General features: G+C 35.9%; 1 protein-coding gene across 7 annotated transcripts in view; it reads right to left on the bottom strand.

Moving 5' to 3' along the window:
- The window catches only part of LOC106883769 (phospholipid-transporting ATPase ID), a 211530-nt gene that overhangs the window by 141701 nt on the left and 46058 nt on the right, over positions 1-23771 (bottom strand). For 3 of the 7 annotated variants that reach the window (XM_052978602.2, XM_014934890.3, XM_014934892.3), the window contains exon 3: positions 3028-3068. The exons of 3 other annotated variants lie outside the window; for them this stretch is intronic. In XM_052978602.2, the coding sequence (XP_052834562.1) occupies positions 3028-3068 (41 nt within the window). Of the gene's footprint in view, positions 1-3027; positions 3069-17340; positions 23731-23771 lie in introns of those variants that run through there. One more of the 7 variants, XM_014934893.3, reaches the window with a different exon arrangement.

Genomic DNA, 23771 nt, shown 5'->3' with positions numbered 1-23771 from the left:
GGAGAGAACTTATAATTAAAGCTGTCACTAATATTATTTGATAATCAATGAAATGCTATATTCAGGTACAAAAAACCAAGAGACAGGCTGATGAAAGTTGACCACATGACACAAATTATGAAGACTAGAAATTATGATTTATTGTACAAGTTGTGACATTCATGCATTTCCAAAGATCATTAGCAATGCAAGTGAAGTAAAAAAATTTTGAAATTAAAATCAAAATTGGGTCACAAGCTCCGTTTACAGTAATTTTACACATTCATAAAGATATGCTATGCATTTCAATTACAGTCTAGTCAGTGTTAACATACTAACATGTTAGTACTGGTTTAACTATTCGTTTTCATGTAACAGTTGTCCTTGGGTGATTTCTCCTTAGTCATTATTTCATACAAAGGCCAGATATATAGAATCAGAAATAAATGTCTAGTGTCCCTGTATTGTTTTCTACTATACTATTATTAATATCACATATTATCTAATTAACTAACCCCCACCCCTCAGAGTGGAGGCGCAATGGCCCAGTGGTTAGGGCAGCGAACTTGCAGTCATAGGATCGCGGTTTCGATTCCCAGACCAGGCGTTGTGAGTGTTTATTGAGCGAAAACACCAAAAGCTCCACGAGGCTCCGGCAGGTGGTGGTGGCGAACCCTTCTGTACTCTTCCACCACAACTTTCTCTCACTCTTACTTCCTGTTTCTGTTGTGCCTGTAATTCAAATGGTCAGCCTTGTCACACTGTGTCACGCTGAATATCCCCGAGAACTACGTAAGGGTACACGTGTCTGTGGAATGCTCAGCCACTTGCACGTTAATTTAACGAGCAGGCTGTTCCGTTAATCGGATCAACTGGAACCCTCGACGTCGTAAGCGACGGAGTGCCAACATGCCAACACCCCTCACAATTCTGGCCATGGCTTATGTTAGAAGCAATCATTACTATCAGCAGCAGCATTATTATTATTATTAAGGGTGACAGGCTGAAAGAATCATTAGCACACCGGACAAAATGCTTATCAACATTTCTTCAAGCTGTTTGCTCTATGTCCAAATTCTGTTGAAGTCAATTTTGCATTTCATCCCTTCAGCATTGATAAAATAAGTACCAATCAAGTACTGGGGGTCAACATAATCGACTTCCCTTCCCCTCAAAAACTGCTGGCCCTGTGCCAAAATTTTAAATAATAATAATAATAGTAGTTGTCATCATCATTATCAGTCAACTTTGTCTTTCATTCTTTTGGGGTCAATGAAATAAGTACCAGTTAAGCACTGGGGTCAATATGATTGACTATCCTCCTCCCTCAAATTTTAGGTCTTGTGCCTATAGTACCGAGAAGGATTATTATTATTATTAACACCATTTTATCATTAGACACTTTATTTAATCCCTGCTAGGGTTTTGGTGGTTAAATCAGACCCTTCTGCCAGAATATAAGACACTGCAAATGAGAAGAGTCAAACATTTAGACCAGACAATCAGCAATATCAATCAAAGATAATTAGTTTTACTAACAGCGAGACAATGGAATATAAAGTTATGGTGTTCTAAGTACATACTAGAAAATACAGAAAATGATAAAATAACAAACTATTCCATGACTCCTAAGCTTTTGCTTTCTAGCTTAGGAAAATGGTATTAGTTGTGAAAGGAGAATGCTATGGCTATAATTCATCAGATCTGGAGTTCAATCCCTCACACATCTTAAGCAAGTGACTTTTATTATAGTCTCAAGTCAACCCACGCCTTGTGAATGAAATTAGATAAATAGAAACTGTGAAGAGGTTAAACCCAAATTCGAAGGTACAGCCTAATCACATGCTATGATGTGATGATTTTGCCTAAGGATTACATTAAGGATAAATGTGTCTGTGTGGAATACTCAGCCACTTACAGAGTAGTTCAATGAGCAGATAGTTCACTTGAATAAACAACTGGGATGTTCATTGCAGAAAGTGACAGATGTCTATTTACTTAGCATATGTGGATACGTGTGTGTGTGTGTGTGTGTGTGTGTGTGTGTGTGTGTGTGTACGTACCCCACGCACATTCACATAGTATGTTAATAAAGTTAAATATGGAGCAATGGAGAATAAAATGAAATTAGAAATGAGTCAACTTTAAACATTTATAATTAAGGACATAGAAAGTTTTTTAAAAAAGTAAAAAAATAACCAGTCTGAGGAATCAAATGGTGGTCTCTTTCAGCTAAAATTAGTAAATAAAATCACTTTCTTGAAAAATAAAGCTAAACTCAGTTTTCTCTGGGATAAAAGGTCAAATATAGCAGGTCACTCAAGTACAATTATTCAAATGAATAACTAAAATATTACAATTCATATCCACCAAGGCTATAAAAACCTATTCATATTTGCTAACTTTGATGATACAAGAGATTAACAAACTTCATAAAGTAATTGTTAAACCAGTCAGTAAATTCAAGTCATAAAAATCATTTTCCAAATGAAAGACTGAAGTTGGATCTCCCTCAGGCAAAATGTTATGCACATCATGTCATCCAAGAGGAATCATTCAACTGAATAATATAAGACAAGCAATTGTAAATTGTAAAGCTGTTGATGAAAACATTGCTATTTTCTAAACACACTATACATATAAATGGACTTAAATTCATGCAAGCATTCTTGCATGCCGGTCCATGTCCTTTATGCATAGTCTGACAGAATTGCAAGAAAACTAGTCACAATACTCAATTAGATTTCTTGAAACAAAGTACAAACACTAGAGATACAAAAAGAAGAAGTGGTTAGGAGAAAGAAAGCATTACAAAGAGTAAGTCAGTGAAAAGGAGAAAGAATATATGTAAGACTTAAAGAAAGTGGGTAAGTGAGAAAATGAGAGGGAAAAAAATGAAAGAGTGACTTTCATATATTTTCCCCTAAATTTCTATATGCACCATCAAAAAGAAAAATTCCTGCAGCAGACTAATTGAAATGTATAAAAATCTGTAAATTATTTAAAGCAAGTATATTACAGCAAGCTGAATACATCCGAAGATGTTACCTTGTTTTACCATTTTTCACCCTGACATATGAACATTTTGCCTAAAAAGTTTAAGAAATATGACATATTTTAGTGACCATGAATAAATCAGACAAAAATTATTACCTGTGTTAAGTAACAAATTTTAGTAATGCTTTAGAGTAAATGTTGACAATAATCGTAACTGAAACAAGAAAAACTACATGACTGGTGAGCAATTAATTACTATATTAGAATTTAACATTTTTAAAATTATTAACAAAACTCAAGATATATAAATAAAGTGATTAATAATATAGTTAGCTGTTTGTTTTTTCTGGATTCTGTTTTTGTAAGAAGCTTAAACGGTTTTTTTTTCAAATTAAAAAAGAAACTTTTAACTAACCATTAAATAAATTTCTTGATATGAAAAATAATTGAAAATGCCTTGACATAACATTATCAATTACTTCATAAGTAAATATAGTAACTTATACAATGAATAAGCATCTTTCCTGTGCCTACTTAGCCATGTCAAAATAGCTCAGCATGCTCGCAGTTGGTAAAAGCTTTGGTTTTCTAAAACCACAGAAGTGGAATATATCTCAATCATTTGAAAATGTGCACATACAGAACATATTCAACATTTCATTATCTTTTAAAATCATGCAAAGTACATTGATTCAGTATTGTGCTTAGATCCTTGACTAATGGTAAAATTGGTAAAATTATAACAGTTGTTACACAGAGAGAGGATAAACACAGCAAACTCTAGTTTGGCAGTAATTAAAAGGATGGAAAGATGACAAAAGTATACATTTCATTATTCCTTGTTTTCAATCTAAATATCTGATATTATCAAATTTACTCAGTAACAGTAGAGGGAAGTATTAAGATATTTCTGCTGTAGTACATCTGATGGAGAGACTGTTCTACAATATAAGTTATGTGCATATATAACATCATCATCATCACTCAATCCTATTCATTGTATATCATGTCACAAGCATCTTTACTGTAAAATGACAGTTATGATATTTTTAATCATGACACTGGCACTATAAAAGTACTCAAACCAGTATTGGAGAGTTCCTTCACCTAGTAACAGTTCAAATTGTCATTAACAAAAACATGTGTATGTATGAGAGAAAAATTATATAATACACTAGAGAGCAAACAAATAAACTGCTTGCAAGAGTAAATTCTGTTAAAGGCACACAAGGATCATGTAGTGGTGTTAACTTAACATCAGTTTAAAGTTTCCACGTAAGAACTCAGAATTATACTAAGTCAGTTATATAAGTTATTAACATCAAGAAGACAGAACAATGAAGGCCTAAAAACAGGAACATTAAGGAACATTAATGTAATGTAATTAATTAATGTAATAGCAAGGAACATTAAACGTAATGGACTAAATAGAACATATGGAAATCCATATAAAAATAATAGAATTTTAGCAGTCATAATTTTATAAACATAATTTAAATTAACAGTTGTTCCCACACACACAACTATATTTATACCTTGTTCATTCACCTACAGAATAATAACCATGAAATCTGTGACGCTATGACTTACACATGCACTAGATTTAATGAAGGAGATGAGCAACATCAGCTTTACTCTTTTTACCAGATCTGCCAGGCAATACAAGATCACAACAGTTGGGGGTATGCCAGGATGCAATAATTGAAAAGGATCATTATTTTTCTCATCTGCTTGGTGCAAGAGTCAGTTTTCCCATGCAAGAGTAGACACAACCTAACTAATCAAGGGTTTCATAGCTGTTGACTACTTCCACCTGGTTTAGTCTGCTTGTCAAAACATTTGCCAAGGAGTGGTTGCTACACATGCCACAGTGCCATGGAGTTGCTGGTGACAGTGTATGTCACTGTGTTTATGTCTGCCCACCCCCCATCACTTGACAACTAGTACTGGCTCATTTTCATTATTGTAACCATGCAGTTTGACAACAGAAACTAACAGAATAAATACCAGACTTTAAAAAAATAAGTACTGAGGACAATTTACTTGACAAAACATGTCCCAGCATGGCTGCAGTCCAATGATTGAAACAAGTACAAGAAAGAATATATATATATATATATATATATATATATATATAGTGTGTGTGTGTGTGTGTGTGTGTGTGTGTGTGTGTGTGTGTGTGTGTGCACAATGGCCCAGTGGTTAGGGCAGTGGACTCACGATCGTAGGATCGTGGTTTCGATTCCCAGACCGGGTGTTGTGAGTGTTTCTTGAGCAAAAACACCTAAAGCTCCATGAGGCTCCAGCAGGGGGTGGTGGCGAACCCTGCTGTACTCTTTCACCACAACTTTTTCTCACTCATTCTTCCTGTTTTTGTTGTACCTGTATTCCAAAGGGCCACCCTTGTCACACTCTGTGTCACGCTGAATCTCCCCGAAAACTACATTAAGGGTACATGTGTCTGTGGAGTGCTCAGCCACTTGTATGCTAATTTCATGTGCAGGCTGTTCCATTGGTCGGATCAACTGGAACCTTCATTGTCGTAACCGACGGAGTGTCACCGTATTGTGTGTGTGTGTGTATGCATATGTGTATATATATATATAAGTGTGTGTGTGTGTGTATGCATATGTGTGTATATATATATAAGTGTGTGTGTATACATATAAATCTATATGTCTATATGTGTGTGTGTGTGTATACATATAAATCTATATGTCTATATGTGTGTGTGTGTATATACATTTGTATGTATGTATGTATATCTATATGTGTGCATATGTAAATATATGTGTGAGAGAGACAGAATATTACTATCCCTTATTAACATCATTGTTTAATGTCTACTGTCCATGCTGGGTGGGTTACCATAAGCCAGAATCAATACATATTCAGAGAAGTTGCTCATCAAGACAATTTGGGGGCCCACATCTTATTCACTTTCCATTTTTAGCTGGTTTCTAGAGCTTCCTAACACAACCACTTTACAAAGTGTAGTGGATGCTTTTGTTGTGACATATCCTCAACATGTGTACCGGGTGTATTTTTCATGGTACCAGCCTAGAAAAGTAACTATGTCCTCAACATAACTAAGAGGAAGACCCTCATTAACCCTTTGCCTGCCCAAAACACCAAAACATTGTTATAAGTTTATCCTAAACATCCATCCTTGTTTTCAAGACTTTTAGTCAGCCTTTATTTCATACATTTTGAGTAACATAAAGCTTTCCTTCCCAATGTCCCAAGATACTCTAGTGGTTGAAAAAATGGGGAATGCACATCATATATGATACATAGACACTAGGGAAATATACCCTATGCATCACATGTAAAACACAGGACAAGCAAAAGATTAAAGTGACTTTGAGCAGGGGTTTAAGAAATAAAAAAGTGAAAGTAAAAAAATCAGTTGTATTCTATCAGAGATTCAAAGACAATTTAGTTCAAAGACATTAATTAAATGTTGAAAAAAGAATTTTTTTTTTAAATAAGCAGTAAGGTCTGCAAAACAAGAATGTTAAATGTTGATTTAAATTCAATTGAGTATAAATTTAATTATGAAAAGCCTTGATAATAATTTTTGTTAAAAATTCATATTACAACAGATTTGATTATTACTGAATATTTTTTTTGTGAAAATATATGAATACATTCAGTTTATTTCAATTACTTATTGCTGTTGTTGTTTTTTAAATTAACTTGAGGAGGGGAGTAAAGCAAATTATATATGATAAATAGTTATGAAAATGTAGAAAAGTCATAAAGAAACTTTAATAATACAATTCAATTATGTGGCAATACAATAGTTTGCAATAGTGCTGTTTCATCTGAAGTCATTGACCTTGTGAGTGAGGGAGAGAAGAAAGAGGAGAGAGGGGAGAACAGGAAAGGGGAGGGAAAAGAAAGCAGAATAAGGAGAGAAATAGAAAGTGGAATAAGGCAGAGCAAGAGAAAATAACTGATCAAGAAAGAGGTGGAGTAAAGAAGAAAGGGAAGGGGAGAGAGATAGAGAGAGAGAGCAAATGAACAGAGAGAAAGCAAAAGAATACAAAGGAGAAAAATAAATGAGAGACAGAAATAATGTCAGAGAGGGAGAGAGAGGGGGGAGAGAGCATAAAGAGAAAGAGACGTAAAAAAAAAAGACAAGGAAAGTAAAATATAGTTGAGTTATCTTTCACATCATATTGGATGACAATAAAATAAAATATACCATGGAATAAAAAGTATGGGAAATGTGAGTATCAAATGGAGAGAAGAGATTCTTCTCAATGCTTTTTGTTACATGACAGATTTCCTATACAGGTTTATCATCATCAAATGTGGCTTGTAGTTTTATAATGAGCAACAAAAACACTAGTTGAGGTTTTGTGCTATATTAAGAACAATACCATAACTCTACAAGGGAATGATTTGTAGTTCTTGCATTTACTTTGGTTAGTTGGTAGGTTGGTTGGTTGAGTTTGTTTCCTCTTTAACTGGTTCTGTCTGTTGGATTATGATCAAGTAGGGGGGGGGGGGGGATAAAGTCAATTATATTCAACCTAGTACTTATTTCATCAACCTTTCAAAGCAAAGTTGACCTGGGAAGGATTGGAAATCATATCATTGAAGAATGCAACACCAAATACCACAAGATAGTTTGTTTGATGATCTACCAATTTTACCTTCCATCTGCCATGTTAAAATGTTTTTTTTTTCTTTTTAAACTTTGATATTTCCTAGTGATGAGGGTTGGTGCAGACTGTAATGGGCTAGCTTTTAAGATATTCTGATTCTCTCGCTCTCTCTCTCTCTCACACACACACACACACACACACACACACAATACAGGGTAGAGCTTATTACCTTCCATTTTTTCTGTGAATAAAGTTGTAAGAATGGAAGGGGTCAATAAAAATACAAGTAATATACTACACTGAATGTATAGAACAGCGCTGATCAACTTAATAAGCAGACAGAACTAAATTACTTTGAATGAAAAATATTGCAAACCACAATAAATTTCCAAAATAAATAATTGCAATATTTCTATTTTTTAATTAAGAGTCATGAGCTAGCAAGTGTTCCACCAACCTGAGTAAGAACTCGCTTGGACCATGACAACTTGTTTAACAAATGCCAGCATGGAAAGCATAAAACAATGATGATGATGATAATGATGATGATGATAAATTGTGAACTGAGGATGTTATGAAACATCCCTTTCTTTTCCCAATTTTTGATGTGTTATCCTAAATTTTCTCAAACATTGTTTCTAAATTCAGTCAAGCCTATACAGGTTATTGCAATTGGACACATACAGCCATCAAGTTGCAACTTACTCAGGCTTACTGTAGACAATAATAATTTCTATTACAAATATAATTACACTGCAACTCTAATCCTACAAGAGGGTGCTGAAAAGTTCCTGGCTTTAGGTAAAAGAAAATACAGGGGAATCAGCTAATTATGATTTTATTCAACTTATTCTCCTCTCAGATTCACTCACTTATTGCAGCGGTCCTTCAGTTTTTCTAAGCCCTGTAAAGGACACCTTTAAAACCAGGGACTTTTCAGGATCCCCACATACATCAATACCAAGAAACTTGGTTCCAAACAAAGAGACTAAAAGTTGCATTTACCAAATCCACCATTTCCATTCTTCTTAACAGCAACACAAAAGAGTGTACTAGGTGTATTATATGAACGTACCAGCACTGGCAAGGTTGTTTTAACCCTGACAAGACAAAAGAGTTCCACCTACAAACAATACAATAAATCTATTGTCCCTCTCATCATCAAAGATTTTCTTTAATCTCTACTTTTCTATGCTTGCATGGACAAGATAGAATTCATTAAGACAGATTTTCTACGGTTGAATGCCCTTCCTATCACCTACTTTCACCTGAGTTCAAGCACGATAATAATCTCCTACTCTATACAGTAACTAAGAGCACAGACATAGTTACAAGCCTTATGTTTAAAAAGATCATTTAACACATCAAAAATCCTAGACATGCTTTCACGGCTGACTGCAAGCATAAAACACCACCTGTATTCAATAGCAAGAATGTCATTCTGTTTACAGTTAATGAACAACGTAAGACAAGGAGAGAATACAAAATCACCCACACAAACACATGCAAGTACACAGACCCTCTCTCTCTCCCACACGCGCACACACACACACGTTTCATTAATTTAGGTTTTCTAGTTTCAGTGACAAGGTATTAGTTGACCTATGACCTGCTTATAGATTCATCTTCAATTGAGAAATGGTAACAGGAAGAATTTCAGAGCTAGAGATTCTCTTGTTAAAAGAACAGAAATGTAGATTGCAATTTGGCAGGAGAGAAAGCTTGCATGTCATGCAGTGCATATACAGGATTTTGGGAAAAGGATATATTCATAACTTATTAACAATATGTGGAGGTACAATGGCCCAGTGGTTAGGGCAGCAGACTCGTGGTCATAGGATCGCGGTTTCGATTCCCAGACCGGGCGTTGAGAGTGTTTATTGAGCGAAAACACCAAAAGCTCCACGAGGCTCCGGCAGGGGATGGTGGCGAACTCTGCTGTACTCTTTCACCACAACTTTCTCTCACTCTTACTTCCTGTTTCTGTTGTGCCTGTAATTCAAAGGGTCAGCCTTGTCACTCTGTGTCACGCTGAATATCCCCAAGAACTACGTTAAGGGTACACGTGTCTGTGGAGTGCTCAGCCACTTGCACGATAATTTCACGAGCAGGCTGTTCCGTTGATCAGATGAACTGGAACCCTCAACGTTGTAAGCGACAGAGTGCCAAGATTAACAATAATTTAGGTATGAAATATTTTCTAAGTCTTAAAAGTAAATACAGCCTTTGGAATCTTAAGTTAGCCATGCAAAATATGCAAACATAAAAGTGATAAGAGCAAACTCTACAATTCCCACAATGTTATATTCAATTCTCATAGTATTTTATTCCAGGACAAAATATATTAACCCTCCTGAATTCAATAAAACTTATTTACACCAGTTTATAAATTTTTCAATATAGGTGCAGACATGGCTGTGTGGTAAGAGGCTTGCTTCCCAACCACATCATTCCGGGTTCAGTCCCACTGCATGGCACCTTGGGCAAGTGTCTTCTACTATAGCTTCAGGCCGACCAAAGCCTTATGAGTGGATATGGTAGATGGAAACTGAAAGAAGTTCATCACGTATATGTATATATACAGGGTGTGGTGAATAAATTGTCATCTAAATTACGCAAAAATGAAAATAACACTGACATATCATTTTTACATATATTTACCAAAATTAAATAAAAATATCTTGAAATACTAAAGAGTAAATTTATTGGCCCTTCCTCATCTTGTATGAGGAATACTAAATGTCTTCATGCACTAACTGCCAGATAAGAAACTCAGATACTCCCATGTCCCTGGCAATGGACGTGACTGACTTGGAGGGATCATTGTCAATCATGGCCTGGATCTCACCAACAAATTCAGTTCTTTTATTATCAGAACAATCAGAGTGAGTTTTCCAAGCTGCCGTACCTTCGTAATTACCATTAAACTCATCCAACTCTTTCTAAATCCTCTGCACTGTCCTCAGATTGACACCCAAACACTCTGAAATGTTCATATTGGAGCTTCCAGCACGAATGCCAAGCAATACAGCATGTCGTTTCCAAATTTCTGTTTGATAAGAGGAGGACTGAGGACTTGATGAGGATGCTGGGGCTGGAGGAATCTGTGGAACGGCTGGCAAGGGCGAATGGAGTGTTGTGGTATGGGCATGTGTTGAGAAGGGATGAGGAGCATGTTCTGAAGAGAGTGCTAGAATTTGAAGTAAATGAACAACAGAAGCAAGGTAGACCAAGGAAAATGTGGAGGGGATAGATGGAGGAGATTGGGGGTGGGGGTGGCTTGAGAAGGGAGGACGCCCAAAACCGGGCGAGATGGCAAGAGTGTTTGAGGGCAGTTGCTATGGCACTGAGGTAGATCTGGCCACCCCATTAATGGGGATAAAACCCAGATTCAAAATGATGGACGATGATGATGATGCCAGAATAAATTGCATCATGGTGCTGTTTTTCTCACAGATGGTGCCCAACTGACCCTACTATACTGAGTAGTCGACAAAATTTCGACAAAATCAAAAACAGACAATGTACATGCATGAAATTAAAAATATAATATGGCAACAATTTACCCATCACACCCTGTATATCTATGTATTTGTGTCTGTATTCGTTCCCACTGCCATTGCTTGACAACCGGTGCTAATGTGTTTATGTCTCCATAACCTAGCAGTTCGGCAAAAGCGACCAATAGAATAAGTACCAAGCTTATAAAAAGTAAGTACTGGGGTCAATACATTCAACTAAAAATTCTTCAAGGCAGTGCCCCAGTATGGCCGCAGTATAATGACTGAAACAAGTAAAAGATGAAAAAAATAAAGATACAGAAACATCTAACTGAAGAAAAACACATTTAAAATAATTTATGATACTACCCCAATAATTAATCATAGTAACATATCTAAGAGTGGTGTATACTATTGTCCCATAAGAAATATCTTTCTGTGATCCTGTTCCCACTTGTTTTCCAACTCATTTCGATTACGCCCTAAAACTTGCTATGATCCTCTCAATCATTCAGTTTTATGTAGTTGTCAACTGTTTACCGTGGAAGGTTTATATGTCAATTGTGAAAAGTGGAAGGAAAATAAAGATTTTTTTTTCTCTTTTATGAGTGTACAGACTGGTTAAGTGACTTCATTCAATACCATTGCCACCTGACAGCTTTAAATCACTCCTATGACACCTGATATTCTCAAATTAGCTTACTTTTATACAACTTGCTTATAGGCCCAACACATTACATATGTATGTGTGTATGAGTATGTAAGGGAACTAACATGCACATCAATACAGTAATATTTTATATGATCTTCATATTTAAGAAGGAGTCCTAATAACTTTTTGGAGATCCTAAAGTGACACATGTGATGTATGTGTGTATGTAAGTACATATGCTAGTGTGAGTACACATACACACAACAAATATATTTATGTGAACAATCAATTCACTGCTATCTGACTCTTCTAAATTTATATTATGAAACAAGTAAACCACAGCCACCACTACCACCGCCACCACCACCTTTACCACTATTTAAAATACAAACTACACTAAAGCATGGGAGAGTAAAACAAACTAAGATGTTAATAGGAAAATGTAAACTTTTAGTAAGAATGAAATAATATATACATCAATACTTGATTATGTGTTTGTCTGTGTAAATATGTAAATATACACCTGTATACATATCAATATATTCCAAAATGTGTTTGATGTATAACAGACTAATTTGTAATAAACACCAGGTGGGTAATAAAGAAATGAAAAAACTGACAAAGACAACAGAAGTGGCGGGGGGGGGGGGGTCTCTTGAGTCTTAGCAAGGATGAGAAAACTTCTGTGGTCCCCTCGTTGGATAGGGATGTGCAAAACAACCTCTCTAATGCTGGTGGTACAATAAAATGCATCCAAAAGGGACCAGTGGTTGGTGATAGAAAGGGCATACAGCCATAGAAAGCATACCAAAACTGGAATGTACAAGTAAGATGTAGTTTTCACCTCATCAAGAAATGCAGTGAACATGAATATGAACTGATTCAGTGTGTGTGTGTGTGTGTGTGTGTGTGTGTGTGTGTGCATGTGTGTGTGTGTGTGTGCGTGTGCGCATGTGCACACACACACATATGCATGCATACATGCATGCATGTCTCCTTGTCTTGACACCATGTGATTGTAGTAAATGAGCATCATTGTCATACAAGCAGTGTCAATGATTTTCCAATATTCTGCAAAAACAGGTCCAGTTATAAGGGAAGTGTTATCTTGTTTGGAAACAGGTCAGGTTGGGTGACCAGAAGGGCATCTGGCTAAGGTAAATTTGCTTCAATGAACTCCATCTGACCTATGCAAGCATGGAAAGGTGAACATCAAAACAATGATGTTGATAGATTCCCTTATTAATTTTGAAAATGGAATGTTCCATTTCTTTGACTAATATAGTCATTGAATTTTATTTAGTGCAAGTGACAGTATTTTCTAAAGATACGTGTCTCTGTCAGGCAGTATCAGTATGACATGAAGTATGCCAAGGCTGGGTCCTCAAATCAAAGGTACAGTTCAACTGACAGTCTTCTCTATAGTGTTTACACTACAAGGATGGAACTAATCCAAGACCATAATGGAAAACAAATGCTTGCCAACAGTACCATGCAGTGGGATCAAATCTGGAACAAATTTCTTAACCACACCCCACACATACAAGTAAGAAAATGTTTAAGTGAATGTATGTAATAATAGATGCAGTAGGCATAGCTGTTTTGTGAGAAGCTTGCTTTGCAATCACATGGTTTGGAGTTCAGTCCCACTGCACGGCACTTTGGGCAAGTGTATTCTACTATAACCTTAGGCTGACAAAAGCCTTGTGAGTCGATTTGGTAGAATCCGTCATATATATGTGTGTGTGTGTGTCTTTGTGTCTGTATTTGTCCCCCCACACCACTTGACAACTGGTGCTGGTATGTTTACACCCCCATAACTTAGCAGTTCAGTAAAATGAACTGATAGACTAAGTATCAAGCTTTAAAAAAACATAAGTACTGGGTTAATACATTCAACTAAAAATTCTTCAAGACAGTGCCCCAGCTTGGCCGCAGTCTAATGACTAGGAGATCAAGTCAATACCGAGGGTTTCATGTTGATTAGTCTCAAATGGAATTAACTGCAATAAATGCATCTATTGATTATTCTACATGAATTGGTGATTATTTCAAAAGGAAACTATGTATACAAAACTTTGTGTCTGACATCTTAGTTACTATATACACACACATATACACACTTCAGACTATTTTGTTTTAAGTTCTCCTATTCTTCAAACCTTTGGCACTTATTAGTTTTGAAAACTATGTAACACACTGTGGATCATATGAGTTAATCCTTTGTTAAGAAAGTATTTCTAGCGTTACTGTAAAACAGGTTTCAGATCAAAGCTTTGCAAATCATGCAGTTCTGGTCATCAAAGAATCACAATTTCAATCTAATTGAGTTTCATTTGCTTCAGTGCAGTTATTTAGAACTATACATGTTTTCTAAGTTAAACTATGTATATATGAGTTGATATCCAGAACAAAACATCCGATTATATAAATTTGTCAGTGTCCAAGAAAAATTATGTAACACCATAGAACATATAGGATTAATTAATTCTATGTAAGAAAATATTAGACTTTTCTCTGAAACAATGTTGGGTTTGTAACTACTAATGATGACACAACCAAAATAATGCAGATTCAACCTACAACAATGATGATGTGATATAACTGGTAGCCTTTTACTACTATTGGGTTATTATTAGCATTGATGAAATAATACATTCATAAAAGAGATAAATCCACACAGCATATAATACATACACACATACATGTATAGATATTTGGTGGAACAAACAGGAGAAACAGAACTCAGCACATGGTTATATGGTTTTTAATCAGAAAAGTTACAAAAGTGATCCAAGGACAAAGAGTTGTAACTATTTTCCTGTGTATGTGTTTTTATGTTTGTCTGAGAGCTAATGAGCAAACTTTATGCAGTTGCTTGAACTGAAAAAATTGTTGCCAAGTCTTTCCCAAATGTTACCCCACCATTTTCAAAATGGGCATAGTTAGGCATAAGTACTTGACTTAAAGCGTGAGCCACTATTAACAGATATTATCTTATAAATAAGAGAGTTTTTTTCTGAATGTAAAGCCAACTATAGTTTCAAAATTAATTACAACATAGGCAGTGTATTTCATAGGAAAATTTGTTGCACACAGAATAATACCTGGTTTTTAGGTACCTTTTACAAATTTCATTGCATGCTTTCAGACAACTAATTCCTTCCCTATTCATATTTTCCATCACACATTGGTCTATAAAAATGTCTGGGATAGGCGACAGCTGCATCAATCTCACCAGTGTAAGGAGGCCAACAAAGATCATGGGCAATGTACTTCCACCTATGGATTAATCTCACCAACCAGAAAGAAGGTTTCAAGAGTGATGAACAATATTCTCCTCCCTCAGAGTAACTTATAAAAAGTATAAAACTATAGGTTTTGCCACAAATATTAAGTGAACTTACCAAATGCTAATTTGACACTAAAGTATTTATTTTAATGTGTGTGTGTGGTGCTGCATTATTTATGTTAGAGTCCAGTTAGGTGAGAACTAATGATATATAGCCTTTGAGTGAATGCTTAGCCTGTTATAAATGCTAGCAGATATACTTTAAATCATACCTCCATATATCATAAATTAGGAAAGGGCATTTTAGAAAATGTAATCCTACAAACTCTTAAAAATAAGGGGTGGTTATGGTTGGAACACCTTTGGTCATTGTTCTGCTCAATGAGGGTTGACCTGGGGGCCAAATAACAATAATAGTAAATTAGCTGTTGTTGCATCGGAGCCTTTAGGATGCTAATAGTTACATTTTATAATTATTTTTTGGCCTTTTATTGAGATCTCCATGGGTTACAGTGACCACTGTTCAACAAATATTGTTTTCTTTTTTGTTACATTGTTTAATTTCTATGGCTTAATCAGAGGAGGAGTGGACGATGCCCATGACTCTTCATTTTCAGGGTCATGGCCTCTCTGATTAAAACTGCCAATTTTAAACACTAACATTTCAAAGAACAATCCAAAGAAAATTTGTACAAGATCATATCTATGCTTAGTGCTGTTTGAGAAATGAAAAATATTAGAAAAACTGTCTCCAGAGTATTCAGTAGCTACAATGAAATTAGGAACTATATAGTTTTTAACAAGCAATCTGTCCTTACATTGTATGTTACAACTTAGAGAAAGTTGTGAACATCTTGACTTGTCAGAATCATAAACTTCCTGTTTGAAAAAGAAAGTATAGCAGATCCAGTAGAGTTAAGTATCTTGCCTGAGAACAATACAATGTTAGCAACAGAATATAAACATACAATGCATGATCTTTATCCACTAAATTATTACCCACTCTACAGACATAAAATTATACATACATATATATACATACACGTATATATACAACATAGACACACAAACACACATACACATTACTTATATCCCATGAAGAAAATCACTGAATGCGAAATAGAACAGGAATATCATTTCCCTGTTGTACTTAAGAATGCAGAAATATTTTTAAGCTTGAGTCACTTTAAAAACAAGCCAAGAAATTTAACCAATTACTCATTAGATTTAGACTCTTAACATCCACCCTGGTTTAAGAGAATTTATAGAGTGGTTAAGTGAGCAAATAAATCATGCATGATTAAACAAGAAATGACATAAAAACAATATTAAACTGTGTTGGTGAGTTGAAGTATGAAGTTAGAGAACACACTTGAAAATGAACAGACTACTAATTGTGCATGTCTGTGTATGTTTGCTTGTAAGTGTGTAAAGCATTGCATAAATATTTTTTTTTACATGTATATAGAACAATTTATTGTATATACATTTGCCTGTGTTATGTTACTATCTGTATATACATATATGCATGATGATAGCTTGTAGATAAGAAGAAATATAAAAAACTGAATAAATAATAAAACTAAATTGTTATAAATTATTATCATTATAACTAACACTATCATCATCATTTTAGGCTAATGATGATAAAACAAGATAGAAAATTAGTACAAGATTTGCCTGTTATGCAAGTAGCAAGCAAAAGAAGCGGCACCTTATCATTAAAAAGATCGACAAACAGTTGTAATAATATTCAACCATGAGGGGATAGTGGGGATAGTATTGGACAAGCTGCAAGTAGCCATGAAATAAGAATATCTTAGGTTACCAAGCATGTGTCTTAAGACTTGTTAGGAAATTGTTTAGCAATTTTCACAAACATCACCTGCCCATGCTTTCCCCCCTCCCACTACCTACCAAGTAAACCAAAAGAACATCAATAAATTCATTGAGGACAAAGCAAGCATGGGTACTACCTACGTCTTTTTTTTTACTTATTATTTTATCTATTCACTTCCATCCAATCACCTATGTATGTATTTAGTTCTATTCATTCACTCATCAACAGATATAATTCCATCCACTCATCAAGTTCCATCCAACCACCTTAGTTAACCATCTTTGTTTCACTTTATCCATCTATTCATCTACTTCCAGCCATCCAGCTATCTATCTGTCTATCAATCTATCTTTCTAGCTCCCTATCTATCTACCAAAACAAATTATCCAATATCTGTGTATCAAGCTATATATTACTGTATCCATCTTCTGCTACAATTATAAATGAGATTATCCAAGTTTTACCTGTGTGATCCCCTGATTCGACTGTCATCCTCTCTCGATATAGAACTTGCTGTTTCGGAATTAAAACACAGTAGTTCCTCCTCCATGGTTGGGGGTCAGAAGGTTGTAATTCCAGTGTCAATGTAGTTAAACAGCGGCTGAAATCTGTCCGCTCCTTTACTTTAAAAAAATCAAAATGGGGCGGGAAGGGGAGGAAGATTGATGTGTTGAAAAGCCACCCTGATGAGGAGGGAGGTCGGAAAGTGAGTAAGAAATAGTACAGGAATTTGGGTGCGGGAAGAGAGATTGGGGTGGGACATAAGAACTCCAAAATTCTGAAACTCAACTGAGCTCTAAGCAACATGAAGCATCAACAGCGGTCATGGGGATGGTGTTGTCTGATGCCACTTCCAAAAGAAGCAGCAACAAGAACAGCAGCAGTAACAAAGATGATGACAGCATGAAGCTCAGTGTCACACTGATGAGGCCAACTGACAATGACAAAGATGACAGCAGCAGTAGCAGCAGCACCTAAGAAGACAACACAGCTTCCCAAACATAAACATCAGCAACAGCAGCGGTGATAACAACAACAGCAACGTAGTAGTAGTAGTAGTAGTAGTAGTAGTAGTAGTAAGAAGATGAAGAAGGGTGAGAGAAGGCCATCATCATCTATTTCATTACTGTCCACCTGCCAGAATAAAGAACATCATCGCAAACACTAGTCCCTCAAGCACGGCAGCACATGAGAGAAACACATAGCAGCAGCCAGTTGTTGTCATCAACAGCAGCAGCAGCAGTTGTATAAGTAACTGCATGCCTGCTGCTGTTGTTGCAGGTGTTGATAAGGAAGATGATGATGATGCTGATGCCATTCCTGCTGCTACTACCACTACTACTACTACTACTACTACTACTGCTATTGCAACAGCAGCAGAGGGAGGCTGATAGTGCTGATGCTGCAACTGTCTTTGACTTCTGTTTGTGTCTTGTTTACTACTTCCTCATCTCTCACATTTTATTCCTCTTCATTTTCCTCGGTCATTCATTTCCTTTGCACCTTCTCTCATTCATTACCTCCACACTCTGATTCTATGTCCCTTTCTCCGTTTCTTCATTCTTAAACATTTATTCCAGATCAATCGACACTCATTTCTTGCTACTCTGACTTTTCCATTTCACTCTTACTCCTTCTCCCCACCACCACCACCACCCTCTTCATCTTCACTTCTTTTACTCTCTTTCTACCTTCCATTTTCACTTCACTCCACCCTTTTCTGTTGTCACATCGTTCAACTCCTTTTTCTCTCTCTCTCTCTCTCACACACACACACACACACACACACACACACACACACAGACACACACACACACACACACCTGCTCACTCCACTCCTTTTCTTCCCTCCACACCCTAAATACTCATGTTATTCTTTCTGCACTCACTCCTCCTTCATCTATCCTTACTCTAGTCATCTCACCAGTCTGGGAGGACCAGAAAGGGCTATGGGCAATAGCATATTTCAAATAAAAGAACAAAAGGAAATCCCTCCCTTCCACACTTTTCTCAATTCCCAATCACTCTAATCCCCACTCTCTCTCTCATCAAACCAACTTGCACTGACCTGCACTCCACATTTTATCCACTAATTCCATTTTCCCCAATCAATTCTCAACATGCCCTCCCTATCATGACTTCTAAACATATCTCCATACATATTTTCTTTTCATTCATGGATTCATTTCTTCCATTTTCCATCATACAAATCCACTAAGTCCTTTCCCTTCCCACTTTCACATAAAAGAACTGTCATTCACCTTCCAACAATTTACCCATTTCCTTCCCTCACCTCACCCTTTATCTTGCACCTCCAACTTCCCTAAATTCCTCCACTCCTTTTATTAAGGACATTATTTACCCATTTACTCCATATCTTTTGTATTATTATTATTATTATTATTATTATTATCTTCTTATTAGATCTTTCTCACTCCTTTGTAGCATTAAGGTCCTCTTATTACCAATACACTCAATGAGCAATGCAGTGCTCCACCCATCATATAAATAACCAATCCCCAAATTAAAATACACTATATTTACCATGATCACACTCATAAAATCAAAAGCTGAGATTGATTCATTTGTGCCATAGTTTAAGCATTAATCAGCTGATTCCCACCAGATCGCCTTTTCACTTGGGCTAATTTCTTTGCTTATTGGGTTTTTTGGGGTTTTTTCTGAGAACTCCACTTGTTTTCTTGAAGAAGTTTTATCAATCCTGTTGCCTTGGAGGGAGTTCTTATATTTTTATCAATGCTGTTGCTTTGGAAGTTCTTATATTTTTATTTCCAGTGCTGCACAAGGCAGTGTTTACTGTGAGCAACTAGGTTGAATACCACTTATTTACACTCTCATTAACATATTTTAGCTAACACTGTTGTAAAGTGGTGAACATTCTGGAAGGCTTTATTTATTTTTTTTTTTTTCTGATGTCACCATTCTACGTTCTCTTCTTCACCTTTTACAGCCACCTTCTTACCAACTAAAGTCCTGTATCTGAAGATGGCCGTCAAGATTCACTTAATAATCAAATTTTAGAAATATATTAAATGACAAATAGCCCATCCATTTCATAATGTAATCTGCTTGACCCTTTTGTTATCATATTTCTGTTAAGATACTCTGTGTTTCTTTCAATTAATTTTAAATATAACAAAGAATTTAGTAAAATAACTTAGTTATCATTAAGCTAGTGTTAGGAACATAAATTGGTGGAAGGTTCTAATTCAGAACTTTTGAAAACAAGACATTTGTACTACAGAGTCAGAGGCGGTTTCAAGCGGGTTGGTATCAAAAGGGTTAAAATCTCCATCAAGTCTCATTCTACAATCTTAAAGAAAGGACATTATATAATGTAGTCCCACAAACCCCTAAAAACATGGTACAGTCTTGATTGAAATGCTTTTGATCACAGATCTGCTTGATAAACGTTAACTTAAGGCTAAAAAGCAACTACATAGTACATATACCTCATCATGCCATCAGTTTAAAATTAGTAAGGAGTGAGAGAGAGAGAAAGAAGTATACCAGAACAAAGGATTAATCAAAGTACTAGGTCAATGCACAGAGTAACCAGAACCAGGTGAGATAAATTTAATGTTAAAGGGGAAAAAGTTACTTGGTTGTTGATTCTAATCCTATTTTGTAGATGAATAGCAGACATTCAACCTTTAGTATATATATATATATATATCATCATCATCATCATCATCATCGTTTAACGTCCGCTTTCCATGCTAGCATGGGTTGGACGATTTGACTGAGGACTGGTGAAACCGGATGGCAACACCAGGCTCCAGTCTGATTTGGCAGAGTTTCTACAGCTGGATGCCCTTCCTAACGCCAACCACTCAGAGAGTGTAGTGGGTGCTTTTACGTGTCACCCGCACGAAAACGGCCACGCTCGAAATGGTGTCTTTTATGTGCCACCCGCACAAGCCAGTCCAGGGGCACTGGCAACGATCTCGCTCGAAAATCCTACAGGAGCCAGTCAGGCGGTACTGGCAACGGCCACGTTCGAAATGGTGTCTTTTATGTGCACTGGCAACGATCTCACTCGAGAACCCTACGAAGGCCAGTCAGGCGGTACTGGCAACGGTCACGCTCAAAATGGTGCATCTCATGTGCCACCCGCACAAGAACCAGTCCAGGGGCACTGGCAACGATCTTACTTGGCTTGCCGGGTCTTCTCACGCACAGCCCATTTCCAAAGGTCTCGGTCCGTAGTCATATATATATATATATATATATATCATCATCATCATCATCATCCTTTAACATCTGTTTTCCATGCTGGCATGGGTTGGACAGTTTGACCAGAGCTGGCAAGCTGGAGAGCTGCACCAGGTTCCAGTATGATTTTGTCTTGATTCCTACAGCTGGATGCCCTTCCCAATGCCAACCACTATACAGTGCATGTTGGGTAATTTTAACATGGCACAAGTGCTTTTACATGGCACCAGCTCCAGATCAACATTTATTGTGTAAACTTATGCTCAAAAGCATCCCATCATTTAAGGAGTATTTAGAAATACATTATTCAATGTGTCTTTATCTGCATCAAATAATTGAGTTTGGCAGGTGAATAACTACATAGAAACTACCTTGATTAGAGTTGGGATGGAAGAATCAAAAGCACTTTGGGTATTAGAATCAGTAGAATATCAGGTAAATTACCTTGTAGTATCTGATGACATTCAGAATTCAAAACATGCCCAGGTTTACACTGCATTTCATCTGTCTGAGGTCACTTTAAAAAAGGTACCGATCAAGAAATAAAGTCGATACAATCAATTACCCCTGGAAGGTAGTGCTCCAGCTTGACTACAATCCAATGGTTGAAACCAGTGTGCATATATATATTGTAGCTGTGTGGTAAGAAGGTTGTTTCCCAACCGCATGGTTCTGAGTTCAGTCCCAATGCATGGCACCTTGGGCAAGTGTCTTCTACTATAGCCTCAGGCAAATCAAAGTCTTGTGAGTGGATTTGGTAGGGAGAAACCGAAAGAAGCTTGTCATATATATCTTTGTGTCTGTGTTTGCACCCCCGTCACTGCTTGACAACTGGCATTGGTGTGTTTACATCCCATAACTTAGAAGTTTAACAAAAGAGACTAACAGAATAAGTACTAGGCTTAAAAATAAGTCCTGGGGTCGATTTTGACTAAAACCCTACAAGGCAGTGCCCCAGCATAGCCGCAGTCAACTGACTGAAACAAGTAAAAGAGTATATATAATCATCATAAGTCCATTTTTTTGGTGAAGTGCATAGATCATATAGCATAGATACATCTGAAGACATTTCACATATATATTTAGGACAAGTGAAACTGGCAGGACAAATTCCTCGCTAAGCACAAGCACACACACACATACACACAAACTCACATAATATATTTAGAAAAAGAGATGGAAAAGAGACAAAAACTTTCTCCAATCTCACATTAAACTGAAACAAAGCCTCAGTATCAAGATGTATTGCAAAGTACAGCAATATAGTCCTTCTATCAAACCCATTGAAGCAGAAATAAACTGAAAGATACTTAGTATCACTTGCACAAGCATTAAATTAGACATTAGAAAGTTGAGCCCCACAGATGAGAAAAGATTTTTATTAGATCAGGTATTGAGAGATTCATCTTCACAAATGAGGAAACAGAATTGAAATGCACAGAAAGAGGTTATGTTGCTGACCTATACAACTTGCACACACCTACAATAACAGGCTTAATATATAATTAACAATGCTTGGTCTAAAATCTCATAATTTTTTTTAATATTTATTCGTTTATAAACACTTCCAGTCCATGCTATAAACATTTTTTTAAACCCAAAGAATATTAAAATATTCAAATGAGCACACTGCCAGACAGAGTGCAGGTTTATATAAGCCATACCCCTTTGAGTGAAGATAAAATAAGATGGCTAATCACTATTTAAAACCACTGCTGTTCCTGAAAGCTTTCAATCAATTAATTTCCCAATCATTTTGTTATTCGTTTACAAGCATTATGGAATTGAAAAGATTAGCTTTGTTTTTCTGATGCTTTCATTCTCTATTTTCCATATTCAATGAGACATGGTTTACAGATTGATTCAGGATATCAACACAAAATTCACCCCATTTTTATTCAGATTTCAACTTGATAAAAGGAAATTCATTTCCTCTCCCATAAACCACTCCACTCTAAAGAGTGTGCCACAAATTTTAATAAATTCTTAGACAGTAATAAATATAAACAAGGGGGAAGTAGGTTGTCCATGTTAAGTCCAGTTGCATTTAATTTAATGTTTAGGTATTATTTTCAGAAAGATCAAACCGATACACACATATGCACATAAATTCAGACATACACACATAGCTGTGCTTATACACACACATACCACACACACAAAAATTTCTGAGGTGGGGAGAGGTTTCACTTTATTAACCAATAATGTATGTAAATATCAAATAAATGTATTTAATATTGGTTTGAAAAACTATTTGCTGGAAATATTTTAATATAACTTTTATTACAGAAAGGAAGGCAATAGCAATAATTAAAGTATTTCAGATATTTTTTTTATCAACCTTTTTCAGGTATTTTTAAGAAAAATATTTTCTTCAACTTTTTTTTTGTTTAATACAAAAGCACTACAGATATTCTAAATTATAGCAGCATTATCATCCTCCTCATCATTATTAGTATCTAATTTTGCTTTATGAGAGGTTATTCTGAAAAGGTTACCAAGAATTAATAACTTCAGAGTTTGTAAGACAAGAATAATTCCTCACTGTTCAAGAAACACTGACCTTCAAGATGAGCATTTAAAAACCAAAATTAACCTTAATGCTCTCTCTTTTTTTGTCCCCTTTCTTAATATGGGTAATATCTGCATTTCTTAACGT

Source organism: Octopus bimaculoides, chromosome 2, assembly GCF_046866305.1.
Source record: "Octopus bimaculoides isolate indiv1 chromosome 2, ASM4686630v1, whole genome shotgun sequence".
Taxonomy (NCBI): Eukaryota; Metazoa; Mollusca; class Cephalopoda; order Octopoda; family Octopodidae; genus Octopus; species Octopus bimaculoides.
Note: the sequence above shows the minus strand (reverse complement) of the source record. Positions and strands in the feature narration are given on the sequence as shown.